We start from the raw sequence: 17090 nt of genomic DNA on the forward strand, positions 1-17090 counted from the left end.
CATCGCCTCGGAGAGGCCCAATGTACGAAGGTCTTGCCTCACCACCTCAGCCCAGGTCTTCCTGGGCCTACCTCTTCCACGGGTTCCCTCAACTGTTAGGGTGTGGCACTTTTTCACGCAGCTATCCTCCTCCATTCTCACCACATGTCCATACCAGCGCAATCGTCTCTCTTGCACGCCACAACTGATGCTTCTAATGTTCAGCTTTTCTCTCAAGATACTTACACTCTGACGGGTATTCACATTGACATTACACATCCAACGGAGCATACTGGCTTCATTCCTTGCGAGCTTACGTATGTCCTCAGCAGTTACAGCCCATGTTTCACTGCCATGTAGCATGGTTGTTCGTACGCATGCGTCATACGTACATAAATTTAGTATGTTGTGGTTGTTACAATGGTTTATCAAGATTTAAAATATACTCTAATTAAGGTTAATAAATTACGAAAATATAGATAAATAATTAGAATCGTAAGTAGTTTTAATCTTCTAACCTTTGAGGGAAAAACTAATGTGATTTATTAGAATTATTTTAAGTATTTACTTATTACGGGTACATATGATAGCGTTTTATAAAAACCTTTATTTTTATTTTCATTTGAAAGCAGAATATGTATGTTTTTGCCAATGTTTGCATTTGTAAGAATGTTCAATGAAATTATTAACTAGACAATTCCTTGAAAATAAAATAAAAAGAAATTCTGTTACACATAAATCACAGAATTTTCCACCCTTTTCATATGGCTTAGAAATAGAAAGAATAAGCCAGTCTAGTTTAAATTTAATGTTATTATCTTTAAGATCCCAAATTAGTTTGCTAAGGCTCGTGGTATTACGTTTGCTTCTATCTCTAAAGGATGAAAAATGGTTAGAAATTCTAGTGGATAAAGGTGTGGAGGAAGAGCCTACGTAAAAGTAATTATTTTTGGGAGTACTAACTTGACATTGGTAGATAGTGTTTCTGAGTCTCACATTTTCACTTAAAAAACTAATTCTTTTGAAATTGACTTCTGAAATAATGATTTTGTTGTTATGACTATTACTATTATGTGTCGTGTTATTAATATTGTTCCCTATATTATTATTATTATTGTTATTATTGTTAAGGGTTAATAACGTTTGGTTCAATGATATTACTGTTTGAACTCTCTAGTGGATGCAAAAGCCTCATATTGTGTGCAGATATTATCTGCGAAATGTTCTTCATGTTAGAGAAACCGAATCTAACCTTGTGTGTATTTGTGACTTGGGAGTAATGAGAGTGTTTAGGAAAGTTCTTATTTATAGCGTTTTGGAACTGGGATACCAAGTTTGTTTTTACATTATTACTGTAAGGAAGAATTACCCAGACATATTTATTAGGTTCTGGTTTAGAATGTTTACCGGTATTGTTTATAAATAGTCTTCGTTTATTGTTATCATTGGGACAAGGTTTTATTTGACTTTTATTTCCCTTATTTCGTGGAAGGATGTTAATCTTGTTGCTATCGTTAGGTAATTTATGGTTGGGGTTATCTTCGTATTTATTGTTATTATTTAAATTAAAAGCTTTATCATTATAATTATTGCTATTAAGAATACTATTATTAGTATTGTTATTACTCATATCGGTTTCATAATTAGAATCTATATAATTAACCTTTTCTCTGTAACCTGCTTTTGATAAGGCTAAGTTGTAAAATTCAGCCTCCTTATTGAAAATGCATTCGTAAACTCTTAAATATACTCAAATACCCAAAATTTCAAGGAGTTCCTGCCTTAAAAACAGGAGCTAACCACAGCTATTTTGTGTTCTTTGCTACATTGGTTTCTATTAACCCATTTATTCTATCAGAAGAATTTTTATTCATTAAGATAGAAGAAATACACTTAGTTATATATATATATATATATATATATATATATATATATATCATCATCATCATCATCATCATCTTTTAACGTCCGCTTTCCATGCTAGCATGGATTGGACGATTTGACTGAGGACTGGTGGACCAGGTGGCTACACCAGGCTTCAATCTGATTTGGCAGAGTTTCTACAGCTAGATGCCCTTCCTAACGCCAACCACTCCGAGAGTGTAATGGGTGCTTTTACGTGCCACCGGCACGAAGGCCAGTCAGGCGGTACTGGCGACGGCCACGCTCGAAATGGTGTATTTTACGTGCCACCTGCACAGGAGTCAGTCCAGCGGTACTGGCAACGATCTTGCTCGAATGTCTTTTCACGTGCCACTGGCACAAGTGCCAGGAAAGCAACATATACATACATGTGTGTGTGTGTTTGTTCCCCCACCATTGCTTGACAACTGATGTTGGTGTGTTTACGTCTCCAGTAACTTAGCGGTTTTGGCAGAAGAGACCGATAAAATAAGTCATAGGCTTACAAAGGAGAAGTTCTGGGGTCTTTCAATACAGAACCAAAATAATTATATATTTTTTAACATTTCATTTCATTTTTCTTTTGTTTTTTTTGTTTATTAATTTTATTTGTGACATCATTAATAGATAACAAACGGGCCACAAATTATTGTGTCTCTTCGCGCTCACATCACCATGCCAGATATGGAAGTTTCTCATGATATACTGGATTTTGAAAATGTGAAATGTGGTGAGTGTAAAATAATGAGCACCCAACTTCATAACCACCAATATGTTCAATGTGAATGGAGCTATCTTCCATCTTCGGCCAGGAAACTTCTGGTAAGCCCTCTTAAAAATATTTACAGCTGTAATATTGCTCATGTTTAACCTTTTTGTTACCATATTTCTGTTGAAATACAAAGGTTTTAATTTAGATCACTTTAACCCTTTTGTTACCATATTTCTGTTGAAATACACTTCATTTGTTTCAGTTAATTTTGAAAATAGCAAAGAATTTACTAAAATAACTTTACCATTATTAAACCGGTGTTTGGAATCAATTTGAAATTTTGGTTGAAAGAATTTTAACTTAGATCACTTTAAAACAGGAAGTTTGTATCACAGAACAAAGGGTTTTAGGTGGGTTGATATCAAAGTGGTTAGAATTATTTTTGGAGATGTAAATGTTTAGAAAGAGTAAATGTTTAGTAAAATGTTGCAGAAGTTACAAAAGTAATTTTTATGATTGTGAAAGAATATATTCTTTGGTATTTCTTAGAAATTTTCATTCAGTGAATTGTTCTTCTATTAGGCCAAAAATGAAACACAAGACACAGCAAATAAAAAAGCTGCCTTGAGACCACGTAAGAACTTTGAAATAATTCCTCCCTCAGGAGTACTCCAGCCAGGACAAAGAGTAAATATTCAAGTAAAATTCATGCCAACTGAAGGGGTAATTTTTGTATTTATCTCTCTCTTTTTTTCTTGCGGTCTCCCCGCCCCCCACCAGTGTACACGAATATTGACATTCCATTGCTTTGCTTGTCCCCAATGGTAATAAAATGTTTACATTTCTTGTTGATATTTTGACCAGTTGCTCTGTGTGTTTGAAGGCCTTTGGAACAAATAAGAAACTACCTATATTTGAGAAACTGCTATAGGTTGGTGACAGGAAGAGCATCCAGCTATAAAATCTTGCCTTAAAAAAGACCCCCCCCCAACTCATGTTGACACTGAAAAACAGACATTAAATAAATGAGCAAATGAAGATGCTCTCTGAATACAAAAGAAATCCTCAAAGAAATACTTCACTTAATAGCTTATTGAGCCATCCTTAAAGAAGTATTTTGGTGCCGTACCAAAGGTGGAGGAGAGAGATTTTTTTCCCCCAAATCTTGTAGCTCTACCTTGTTACTGACTAATATTTTCTCTTGTCGTATCCAAGACTGAAAGATGATGTTATAACCATATTGTGAACAATAATCCGAATTTCAAATCTCTGATGGAAAACATCAGCAAATTACTGTTGCAAAGAACCCATGCCATAGGGGAAAACAGACGTTAAAGGATGATGATGATGATGAGGAGGAGGAGGAGGAGGAGGAGGAGGAGGAGGAGGAGGAGGAGCAGGAGGAGGAGGAGGAGCAGGAGGAGGAGGAGCAGGAGCAGGAGGAGGAGGAGGAGGAGAAGAAGTTCTCTAATAAACTAATTGAATAATAGATAGTTTTCCTGCAAGATGGAATTTGATGAAGTGAGACTTAGAGTGGGTGACCCCCTATTTATATGTATTTTAATTACTCATGTAAGAAACAGTTTAATTAATGAACAGGACTCCAGAACAGATTATGTTTGGGTATAGAGACCCTGCTATGCATTTATTTTTTATCAGAATATACAGAAGACTTTTGAACTCATTTCTGGCCATCACAAACACTCATTTGTGATGTTGAGATAAGAAGAGATTGGGTTATCAATTTTGACTTTGTTTTTTGTGAAAATAGCATTTGAAAGGGAATATTTCAACATTCTCTGCTCCAGCAGACATCAGCATGCTTCATAAAATAATTTGTTTGCTGAATTCTATAAGCAAGAGCCACAATTCTTGTTTAGATTTATTGATCTGAGGGTAGCTTAGAATGAAAAGATATGGCCAGGTTCAAACACTGCTCTCTCTCAAAGGCCCCTTATATCAATGAATCAAGTGTGTTGTGAACTGGCATTGTCTGAAGTTGTTAGTTTCTAATATGTTGGAATATGCTGGAACATTATAAATGAATATGCACTTCGGTTTTGTCTTGTTAGTTAGTGGTTGACTCTGTCAGCATTAGTGCCACATGAAAAGCACTGGTGTTGGTGCCATGTAAAAAGGACTGGTGCTGGTGCCACATAAAAAGTGCCCCATACACTCCGTCAAGTGGTTAGTGTTGGGAAGGGCATCCAGCTGTAGAGACCATGCCAAAATTGACAATGGGGCTTGGGGTAGCTCCTGGCCTTACCAGCTCCTGGCCTTACCAGCTCCTGTCAGACCATCCAACCCATGCCAGCAGGAAAAATGGACGTTAAATGATGATGATGATGCTGATGATTGTCATTGTTTTAACTCTCATTATTCTTTGTACAAATGACAATTTATTACAAATTTTATTTGTAAAATTCAAAAACTCTTATGGACGACATTTTTCTAAAAAAAAAAAAAAACAACGGCTTCTCTCCAAATCACCCCCTTCCTGATTTATATAGTTAGAAACATTTGAATATTGAGAATTTAGGAGAATGTTGAGGATTTTTTTTTTTTAAATCCATTTAAATAGAAATTGTATTGCTTTTTTGAAGAAATTGTATGAAAAGAGAATACCGATCCGAATTGCCCAAAGCAGTGAAAGAATCATTCTTCAGTGTAAAGGAAATGGCATTGAACCAGTTCTTCAATTGATGGAAGAACACATCACATACAGACCAATTCTTCCACACAGTTGCGGAGATGAGAAAGAAGTGATTGTGAAGAATCCATGCGATTTCCCAATAGAATTCTACAGTGTGGACTTTGATAGCAACTATCTTGAAGAAGAAAAGGTAATTCCAATATTTGAGATGAAGTAAAATGGGATTTATTGAAAGAGTTTTCATTGCTTATATCAGTGGTTCTCAACTAGGGTCCACATGGCCCTTGAGGGGTCCTTAAATGATTTTGTCATTAATATTTATTAGCAATAAATTCTTTATACTTGTTCAACACACAAAATATTTTAACAATTTTTTTTATACAATTCCTAATAATACATTATTTACATTATTTACATTTGACGGATATTTGTCCTCATCGTGTTTGTTGTTAACACAGCGTTTCGGCTGATATACCCTCCAGCCTTCATCGGGTGTCTTGGGGAAATCTTGAACCTGGGTTCTCATTCCTAAGGTATTTTTCAATGTTATTATTATTATTCAGGTCACTGAATATATGGTGGCTAGGTGGGGTGGGTGAGTCAGTGTAAAATGTGAATGAAACAAACAAAATTAATGAACGAAGAGTGGATAATGATGTCTCAGAACCAACATTATTTTTTAAATCATTATGTTTACCTTATTATGACTTAAAATGAAAATATTGATTTAAAATTTTGGCACAAGGCCAGCAATATCAGGGGAGAGTGAGTAAATTGATTAGACCCCAGTGTCCAACTGGTACTTATTTTATCGACCCCGAAAGGATGAAAGCAAAGTCCTCCTTGGTGAAATTTGAACTCAATGTGAAGACGGATAAAATGCCATTAAGCCTTTTGTCAGGTGTTTTAATGATTCCGTTAGCTTAAAATATTAATCTTTTGTTAGGAAGAAATTGGTTTGGAATGAAATTTGTTTTCTCTCTTGCTGAGGATTTAATTTAAGAAACACCATTTCTAATTCTAACAGATTCTTCGTCTGATGCGAAGCTATGATGATTATAAAACCTTGCTTTTACCACCTCGTGCTGCTGGAGAGAAGTTACCCCAAGAACTGCTAGACTTTTATAGAGGTTTGTAGATTTTTACTTTCTTTTTATCATCTCTTATCTTAATTTACTTTGTTTATTGATTGAACTGTGACCATTCCTGGGGACAGAGATAGTCATCTTACTCTAGAAGAGTTACATGGCTACCCTAGTATCCCAGTAGCCAAATGATGTTGACTGATATGATAATTATGAAATAGATGTAGTGCAACCTTGCTTAAAGGAACTGCAGGAGAATTGAAGATAAAATTAAATAAAAATTTCTCCTTTGTATAACTCTGCAGCCCCCCCCCCCCAACGACTCTGTCATTTACTCCTTGTCCTTCTCTGTCTCCTAGTTTTTTGTTTCTCACTGTGTGTATAGTGTTCTTTTACTCATTGCCTGCCACCATACCTAGTATGTGTATTCATACTGCACCTCTTAACTCACATACACCAACACATGGATATACATTTATACATATACATCTGTATCATCATCATCATCATTTAGCATCCGTTGTCCATGCTGGTATGGGTTGCACGGTTTGACCAGGGCTGGCAAGCTGGAAGGCTGCACCAGGCTCCAATCTGATCTGGCAGTGTTTCTACAGCTGGACGTCCTTCCTAATGCCAACCACTCTGAAAGTGTAATGGGTGCATTTACGTGCCAATTGGTATGAGACCGGTATCTGCCATGTCTGCAATTTTGCTCAGCTTGATGGGTCTTCTTCTCAAGCACAACATAATGCCAAAGATCTTGATCATTGCTTCCGTGAGGCCCAACACTCAAAAGGAGCTCAGCCACTTGGCTTCCATGAGGCCTAATGCTTGAAAGGGGCTTTTTACGTGCCACCAGCATGGGTGCCAGTTATGTGACACCAGCATCAGCTACAACTGTGATTTCACTTGGCTTGACAAGTCTTCTCAAGCACAGCATATTGCCAACAGGTTTCTTTCAGTTTCCATCAGCCAAATCCACTCAGAAGACACTTGCCCAAGGTGCCACGCAGTGGGACTGAACCCAAAACCACATAGTTAGGTAGCAAACTTTTTACCACACAGCCACAGAGATTTTATTGGAACCTTTTTCTTGATTTTTAAAAATCTTCAAATTTTTTTTTCTTTTAGCACGGAAAAAAAGACTTGAAGAAATGGAGAAATCCCACAAAGAAGGAATGAGTGTGTTGAGCTCAGTTTCTGAGGACACACAAGAGCAAGAAGTCAAAGAAGGTAAGAACAGTCTTCCCTTTATTGTTTTTCCCGATAAAAAAATTTACATTTTCCAGTAAATTACACAAATTGGCAACACTTATGGCATCATGGGTGAGCAGCTTTCCATTCACTTTATACACTAAATTTCACATTTGTCATCTCTGTCAACTTGTTTAGAACAGTTAGATTTTGCTATAATGCACATTTTCCGCCGAAGTCAACCAGATTATTTTCATGACTTGGTGGACACTAGTTTGATAGTTGAACTCTGATTGGCTGTATGCAAATGAGTTCATAACTGGGGTCCAGAATTTTCGTGGGAAAAAAAAAATCTCACTTAAAGGACTGGCTGTGGGTCCAGTGAGGGAGCCTTTATGTAGTTGTTTGACCTGCGAGAAATAAGAACCAAATTTCCTTCAAACTCCACCTTACTCTATTTAAAATGGAAGAATATAATTCATAGCAAACTTGTTTTATGTTATAGAGGCAGAAACTGATGGTGTCGAGGCCAAAAAATATGATTCTTTAGAGAATTTAATAGAAGTGATTATACCTCCTTTCAACAGTAAATGTACGTCACCTGAAAATATGGCTTTCGAAAGCGTGGATCCAGGTGAAAAGTTGAATGTTGAAGACATAGATGAAGGTGAGTTCTTTTTTTTTACTAATTAGTATTGTTTGCTAAATCTGCAGGTATTTGTAAGAGCTTCACAGAAAATTAGTCATATATTCTTCCTCACTTACAAACTGTCAGACTACAAAGCCTCTCCATGTTGTATTTTATTAATATCTACCTACATATCAGTCCCTTTATCTATCTGTCTGTCTATGTATCAATTTATCTATCTATCTATTAATATCTATCTATCAATTAATCAATCAATCTGTCTGTCTGTCTGTCCATTCATCCATCCATCTAGTTATATAACTACACACACACACACACATCGATTGGTCTATCTGTCTATCTAGCTATCAACCCATTTATCTGTCTATCCATCTACCTTCCTACCTACTTTTATACCTATTTCTATATCCACATGCCTTTTATATATTCACATACATTTTATATATCCTTAAACTTTTAAAGCTTAAAAATTTTTTTAAACTTTTAAAACTTATAAAACATCGACATCCATGAACCTTTAACCCTTTCGTTACTGTATTTATTTTGAGATGCTCTGTGTTTCTTTCAATTAATTTAAAAAATAACAAAGAATTTAGTAAAATAACTTAGTTATCATTCAGCTAGTGTTAGGAACATTAATTGTGACTAAGGTTTGGTGGAAGATATTAATTCAAAACTTATGAAAACAAGACATTTGTACTACAGAGCCAGAGGCAGTTTCAGCCAGGTTGGCATCGAAAGAGTTAAAGATCTTTTAAAAAAGCCTTTTGGATTCCCCAACCTATTACAGAAAATTAAACCCCTTTCTACTCTACTATCTTCGGTGTATTTTATATTATTTTCGTTTATTTTATTTTCTTTCACTTCTCCGCTTTATGGTATCTTATCCTGGTTTATTTTATTGTATTCTATTTCATTTCCTCTCATCTTCCTCCCTACCAACCCTTCTAATGATGCTACCCTGTTATCTTACTAAACTCTAACCATATTTCCTGAGTTACACCAAGATTTTCTATTTTATTGGGGCATTCGATAAATAATGCGGTTTTGTTGTACTTCTTTTATTTTTCAAAATTAAGAGAAACAAAGTTCTTTTTTAATCTGAAATATACTTTCCTTCATTTTCAACAATGCTCTTCCATCTGTTTGGTAGACTTGCAAGGCCCCTCTTCTGAAATTCACTTGTCCATGACGAAAAATACTCCTCCAGTACTGTTCTGACCTAGTCTACAGAATTCATATTCTTTCCAGCCAAATGATTTTAAAGAATGCAAAATAAATGGTAATCAGATGGAGCAATGTCCAACGAATATGGTGGGTGGGGCATCGTTTCACATTCAATCTGCTCCACCTTTGGGAATGCCATCCTTGTTGTATGTGGTCAAGCATTATCCTGATTGAAGAACATCTTTCATCTTGAAACCAAAGATGGTTGTTTTGCTTCTAGTGCTGATGTGAATGACTGGTTGAATGACCAAATCCAAGCTTCTCTGCTAATTCCTCAATAGTTACAATAAGATTTTGTTTCACCAGGGTTTCCAGGACTTCCTTGTTGAGCATACAGATCTTCCAGGACGAGGCTTGTCTTCTAGGCTGTAGTTTCCGGCTCAGAATTTCTGGAACAACCGTTGACACTGGCTTACACTTATTGTCTGATCCCCATATACTGCATTAATATTCCTTCGCACTTTCCGTTGTGTTGTTATCTTTATTGAACTCATAAAGCAAAATATGCCAAATATGCTCCTTTGTCACTTCTATTATATCTTTGAAAAAATAACTATTAAAATTGATCTGCACTCTTCAAAACCCGCACAAGGTAAAATTACTACCTGCTTTTAATAGTAAGTTGATGCAGGTAGTTTATTCCATCCTCCTCCAACTTTTAGTTCATGCAATTGGAAAACCCACATTACTTATGGGATGACCCAACATTCCATTATACTTTTTATCATCATCATCATCATCCTGCCAGATGTTCAAAACTGATAATGGACACGGGTAGCCCAAGACCATCCTGCTGTTACTTTGAACCTCGGCCTTAACCTAAAACTTCTCTTCTGTGTTTGATTTTTCAGTGAAAGCGAGAGATGCTGACAGTTCTGGCGTTGGGGAACTTGAAATGACACCAGTTGCTGCTGCCATCACACGTTATCTTGGAATTGATCTGTCTCCTGATGGTCAAGCAGCACGAAACAGAAGGGGAATAGCCATCATCATACATGGGTCACCGTTTTCTGGTGAGTTCTGTAGTTAGGAAGTCCGAAATTATTCTTCAGTTTGAGCCTTTGGTTAAAATATTTCAGGAAGCAAAAACAATACAGTTTTTAAATTATTTAGAATTTATCATGCAGCCTTCATCATCATCATCATCATCATCATCATCATCATCATTTAGTGTTCACTTTCCATTCTGGCATGGGTTTGACGGTCTGACCGGAACTGGCAAGGCCAGGAACTGCACCAGATTTCATTGTCTGCTTTGGCTTGGTTTCTATGATTGAATGCCCTTCCTAATGTCAACCGCTTTACTGAGTGTACTGGGTGCTTTTAATGTGTCACCAGCATTTTTACATGGCACCGGCACTTTTTATGTGGCACCTTAAATTCTGTTACTTGAAATTGTATTCTTTTTCATTCTTGATACAGTTTCTTACAAATTGACGTGTTTGTAAAATAATAATGACAATAATTATAACAATACCAAGCATTGGCTCTCATCGCTTCTGATCTTAATTGATTGGAAGTGTTATCATGTACATTGTTTTGTCTTGGTATAAAAGATGGCCTACAGCAAATATTCTGCTCAATACCACAGATTTGCTTCTCAGTTGTTTGACCTTAACCAGTTGAGCATGTCCCTTGGTGGCTGGCGATATGTGCATCTCTGATCACAAGCAGAAGTAGTGGGGAGCATCATAGCCATGTGTTGAGAGGAGTTCTTTGGGGTTTGAATAATTCACCTTTGGAAATATGGGTGTTTTGCTCAACATCCTTCAACAAACCTTATTCAGGGACCTTTTGAGCGGGATGGGCTACTTTACCTGAAAAAAATTCTAACTAGGCCCCACCTGCAAGGTCATGCGCTGTTTATCTTGATATGAGATCACCATGTCGTGCACATATGGTTGTGATGCATGTGCCTGGTGTACCCTTATCAGACGGGTAGTCATGATGGGTATACTGGGTTTCGTATGTTTTACCCCAGTTTCACTTTGATGGCATGCACTGCTCTCTCACTCAATAATAATAATAATAATAGATGTAAGTGTTCCTACTGATAAAAATATATCTGTAAAGAAATTTGACAGACTAAGTAAATATAAGGACCTGGAAATTGAAATATAAAAGATGTGGCATCTTTAAGCGAGAACTGTTCCTGTTATTGTGGGTGCCCTAGATATGATGAAAAAGGGATGTCAGAAACCTCTGGATAAGATCCCAGGAGAACCATGTCTTCACAACAGTAAAAGGGCTATCCCTGTACCTCTGTCATACTCTAATCTCACAGTTCCCTCAGCTGTGGGTGCTGGTACCATGTAAAACGCACTCATGCTGGTGCCACGTATAAAGCACCTGTGCTGCTGTCTTGTAGAAAGCACCCAGCACACTCTGTAAAAGTGGTTGGCATTAGGAAAGGCATCCAACCATAGAAACCATTCCAAAACAAACAGGAGTGGCTGTGTGGTAAGTAGCTTGCTTACCAACCACATGGTTCTGGGTTCAGTCCCACTGCGTGGGCAAGTGTCTTCCACTATAGCTTCGGGCCAACCAAAGCCTTGTGAGTAGATTTGGTAGACGGAAACTGAAAGAAGCCCATCGTATATATGTATATATATATATATATGTGTGTGTGTGTGTGTGTGTGTTGGTCCCCACTAGCATTGCTTGACAACCGATGCTGGTGTGTTTATGTCCCCGTAACTTAGTGGTTCGGCAAAAGAGACCGATAGAATAAGTACTAGGCTTACAAAGAATAAGTCCTGGGGTCGATTTCTTCGACTAAAGGCAGTGCTCCAGCATGGCCGCAGTCAAATGACTGAAACAAGTAAAAGAGTATAGCACCTGGTGTGATTCTGGGCCTTACCAGCTCATGTCAAAGCAGCCAAACATTGAATTTTGATGATGATGATGGAATCTGTAAACTAGGAGACAGGGAGACCCAGATTAGAGAGGGCATGTCATTGATGAGATTGCAAATGGTGGCAAAGGGACTCAAATGAATCTAGCTGATTGATTAAGCAAACAATTAATCGAGCAATTGAAAAGTTAATTGGTTAAATGATTAACTAATTGGTTAATAATAAATAAAACAGAACCAGTGTATGTGTGTGTGGTTTTACTGGTATAGTTATACTCCCATAATACAACAACTTTGTCATTTCTTTGTGGTGTCTTCTTTTTCTGTAGGAAAATCCACAACGGCTGCTGACATTGCACATTACTACGATGCAGCATTACTGAATATTGATGACGTTGTCACAGATGCAATTTCAAAGGGTGCGACACCAGCAAGCTTAAAAGCCCGGGAACTCTGTGGAGAAGCTGCCCAGCGCAAGAGAGAAGAGCAAAGAGCACTAGAAGAGAGCGAGGAGAAAAAAGCTTCTTCTGGATTAGAAACCAACAATACATGTAAGTAGAATAGTAAAATAGCCACCCCTTCACTACCCCTCCTCTTAACATGGTAGTCATCATCATCATCATCATCATCATTTAACGTCCGCTTTCCATGCTAGCATGGGTTGGACGATTTGACTGAGGACTGGCGAACCGGATGGCTGCATCAGACTCCAATCTGATCTGCCTGAGTTTCTACAGCTGGATGCCCTTCCTAACGCCAACCGCTCTGGGAGTGTAGTGGGTGCTTTTTATATGCCACCGGCACGAAGGCCAATCCGGCGGTACTGGCAATGGCCATGCTCAAATGGTGTTTTTTACGTGCCACCTGCACAGGAGTCAGTCCAATGTTTGTTCACATGCCACCAGCACAAGTGCCAGTAAGGCGAAGCTGGAAATGATCGCGCTCAAATGGTGCTTTTTATGTGCAACCGGCACGGAAGTGAGACCGCTGCTCTGGCAGTGATCCCGCTGCTCTGGCAGTGATCCCGCTGCTCTGGCAGTGATCCCGCTCAGATGGTGCTTTTTACGTGCAACCGGCACGGAAGTGAGACCGCTGCTCTGGCAGTGATCCCGCTCAGATGGTGCTGTTAGCGCTCCACTGGCACGGGTGCCAGTCATCGAATTTGGTTCAGTTTCGATCTCACTTGCTCCAACAGGTCTTCACAAGCTGAGTTTAGTGTCCAATGAAGGAAGGTTGGCATGGGTGCCAGTTGTCGAATTTGGTTCAATTTCGGTCATGGAATGAATGGCAAAGCTCTGATTACTTGAGATGTTACAGTTAGCCACTTCTCTAGGGGGTGGGGGGTTGCAGGGTGGATGAAAGATTTGATGCAGTTTCAGATTTTACCAGTTCTGCTTCTTTTTCTTTTAATATTTGTTGTTGTTTTACTCATTGCAATGCGAACTGGGCCACTGGGTCACTGGGCCAAAACTTTGAAGGGTTTCAGTTTTAGTTGCTTGGGCAAGTGTCTTCTGCTATAGCCTAGGACTGACCAAAGCTTTGGGAGAGGATTTGGTAAATGGAAACTGAATGAAGCCTGTTGTGTGTGTGTGTGTCTGTGTGTGTTCCTCGTCACTGCTTGGCAACCAGTGTTGGTATGTTCACAACCTCGTAACTTAGTGGTTCAGCAAAAGAGGCTGATACTAGACTTTAAAACATAAGTGCTGTGGTCAATTTGTTTGACTAAAATTCTTCGAGGTGGTGCCCCAGCATGACCACAATCTACCAACTCAAACAAATGAAAGCTAAATGCTATGATTGGAAGAACAGGGTTATTATTGGGAGAGGGTGGTTGTAGGGAGAGTATCAGATAAGGAGGGAGGAGCAGAAGGGGAGAAGTGGAAGAGAGAGAGAGTGGGGTGATGTTAAGGGGGATGGTGTGGATTGAGAATGATTGTGTTAAATGAAGGGAAAAGAATTTTTTACTTTTTTTTCATCATTCAAAGATTTTAAATTTAAAAATATATTTTAAAGTTTTTTAATGACTTATTTTTCTATTTTGTGAATTGTTAAAAGTTTTGTTAAGTATAAAATCATGTAAAAAAAAAAAAACAACAACCACCATAATTCTATAACTCTTATGATAACTGCTCACCCAAGGCTGTCCCTGGTTCCGTTTCTATAGATGTCATCTTCTAAAATGATCTGAATTAAAACCTTCCACGAAAAAATTACGTTAGTTAATGTTCCAGACGTCATTCAGTGTCTGTTTCCCATGCTGGCATGGGTTGGATGGTTTGACAGGGAGCTGGCAAGCTGAAAAGCAACTCCCAGCTCCATTTGTTTGTTTTGGCATGGTTGCTACAGCTGGATGATCATGCTAACCGCTATACAGAGTGTGCTGGGTGCTTTTTACATGGCACCAGCATGATTGCTAGCTGTAACCTACACCAGTATCGCATAACCAGCCCACTTAAAAAGTACCTTGGATCGTAGGGCGACATGCCATGCTTGAGGAGACCTATTGAGTCAAGTACATCAATATCAAAATCAAATGGAATTTGTAGTTGTGACCCCGCACCGGTGGCACGTAAAAAGCGCCATCTGAACAAGGCCAATGCCAGTGCCACTTTGATTGGCTTCCGTGCCGATGGCACGTAAAAAGCACCATCTGATCGTGGTTGATGCTAGCTCCTCTTCCCTCTGTGCCAGTGGCACGTAAAAAGCACCCACTACACTCTCAGAGTGATTGGCGTTAGGAAGGGCATCCAGCTGTAGAAACTTTGCCAGATCAGATTGGAGCCTGGTGCAGCCTCCTGGCTTCCCAGACCCCAGTCGACCCGTCCAACCCATGCCTGCATGGAAAACGGACATTAAATGATGATGATGGGGATGATGTTGTGGTGCTAGAACAAGTGCTATGTATGTGGTGCCAACACAAGTGGTTTTTATGTTGCACCAGCATGGGCTGTTAAGGACTTCCCTGTTTCTAGAGATCGTCATAGTTTTACTTAGCTTGATGTGTCTTAAGCACAGGAAATCACTGTAAGCCTCAATCTCTCATCTCCTCAGTGAGGCCCAGTGACTGGAGATCCATTCTCACCACCTCATCCCATGTCTTCTTGGGTCTACCCCTTCCATACGTTCCCTCCACAATTAATCAGCACTTTTATGCAGCTGTCCTCAACCATGCACATCATATGACCATACCAGCGCAGTCTTCTCTCTTGCACACAACATCTAATATCTCTCAAATCATTGACACTCTGTCATATGTGCACACTGACATTACCCCTCCAGCAGAGCATGCTGGCTTCATTTCCTTCAAGCTTTCTCACATCCTCTGTAGTCATGGCCCATGTTTCACTGCCATAGTGAAACATGGTGAAACATGGCATGTTTCACTATGCCATGCAGCATAGTTGTATAGCTGTATGTATGCAATAAGTTATTTTACTAAATTCTTTGTTAATTTCCAAGATTAATTGAAACAAAGGCAGATCATTTCAACAGAAATATGGTAACAAAAAGGTTAAAGAGATCTAAATTAAAACCGTCCATCAAAATTTCATATCAATCTGTTCCAAATACCAATTTGAGAATCACTGAGTTATTTTACTAAATTCTTTATGAACTTCAAAATTAATTGAAATATGGTAATAAAAAGGTTAATTATAATTTTTATTTCTTTTTGCTTCTGCTCTTTGTAGCTGGGGGTGCTTATCCCAGAAAGGTCAGTAACATGGGCAAAGGACTCGCAGGCATGAACGCGGTCGGCAACAGAGGTGCTGAAGCTTCTCAGATGGTTTGTATATGGTTTTGTCTTTGACTTGTTTCTGTCATTGAACTGCGGCCATGTTAGGGGAGGGACACCACCTTGGAGGGGTCAGTCAAACCAAATTGCCCACAAGGGCTTTCAGAATAAGCCTCATGCCTATTCTGTGGGTTTCTTTTGTTGAAGTGTTTAATTATGGGGACATGAACCCACCGGCACCAGTTGTCAAGTGGTGATGGGGGGGGGGGGAGTGCACAAACAACAAAAACACACATGCACACATATACATACAAATATAATTGATGGGCTTCTCTCAGTTTCCATCTAATCTATCAAATCCATTCACACAACTTTGGCTGGCCCAGGGCTATGATGGAAGTCATTGCCCAAGGTGTCACACAATAGGACTGAACCAAACCTTAATTATATGGTTACCATTGCCATATGAGGTAAAATTGATTACATTGACCTTAGTACTTATTTCATTGACCTTGAAAGGATGAAGACACAGTGGACATAGGCTGGACTTGAAATTAGAATATCAAAGAACATCCTCCAACATTTTCACCAATTGTCGTCCATCCGTCTTTTCTTTCTGGTATTTGTGCTATAAAACTATAGTTAATTCCTTGTAATGTTAAATTGCATCCTTTTAATTAAGTTTGATTATAATCCTATTTTGATATTTCCATATTTTGCAGCAATCATGCAGCCCTCCACCACTTGTGTACCCCCCTGTTAAAGAATTAAACCTTAAATCTGGAATTTCTGGGGAAAGTGGACTTGTAAGCTGTATCTTACCTGAAGATATTCTTGTTGAAATTTTAGCTGAGCGTCTACAGGTAAATTATTTATGTTTTATATCCTGTCTAAATTTTTTCCATTGTTATTATTAATAATAAAAATAATAATTCTTTCTACTAAAGGAAACAAGGCCTGAAGTTTTGGGGGAGGGGACTAGTCAATTACATCGACCCCAGTGTTTCACTGGTACTTAATTTATCGATTGTGAAAGGATGAAAGGCAAAGTCGACTTTGAACTCAGAACGTAAAGACAGACAAAATGCTGTTAAGTATTTTG

At 38.4% G+C, this 17090-nt stretch overlaps 1 protein-coding gene across 3 annotated transcripts in view; it reads left to right on the forward strand.

Annotated features, from left to right (window-relative positions):
- The window catches only part of LOC106880950 (axonemal central pair apparatus protein HYDIN), a 193311-nt gene that overhangs the window by 67703 nt on the left and 108518 nt on the right, over window positions 1-17090 (forward strand). For all 3 annotated transcript variants that reach the window (XM_089348067.1, XM_089348075.1, XM_089348084.1), the window contains 10 exons: window positions 2509-2703; window positions 3176-3316; window positions 5197-5436; window positions 6274-6376; window positions 7463-7564; window positions 8031-8192; window positions 10253-10414; window positions 12585-12806; window positions 15945-16039; window positions 16711-16851. In XM_089348067.1, coding sequence (XP_089204193.1) covers window positions 2509-2703; window positions 3176-3316; window positions 5197-5436; window positions 6274-6376; window positions 7463-7564; window positions 8031-8192; window positions 10253-10414; window positions 12585-12806; window positions 15945-16039; window positions 16711-16851 — 1563 coding nt within the window. The remainder of the gene's footprint in view (window positions 1-2508; window positions 2704-3175; window positions 3317-5196; window positions 5437-6273; window positions 6377-7462; window positions 7565-8030; window positions 8193-10252; window positions 10415-12584; window positions 12807-15944; window positions 16040-16710; window positions 16852-17090) is intronic.

The sequence above is a fragment of the Octopus bimaculoides genome, chromosome 1 (genome assembly GCF_046866305.1).
Source record: "Octopus bimaculoides isolate indiv1 chromosome 1, ASM4686630v1, whole genome shotgun sequence".
Taxonomy (NCBI): Eukaryota; Metazoa; Mollusca; class Cephalopoda; order Octopoda; family Octopodidae; genus Octopus; species Octopus bimaculoides.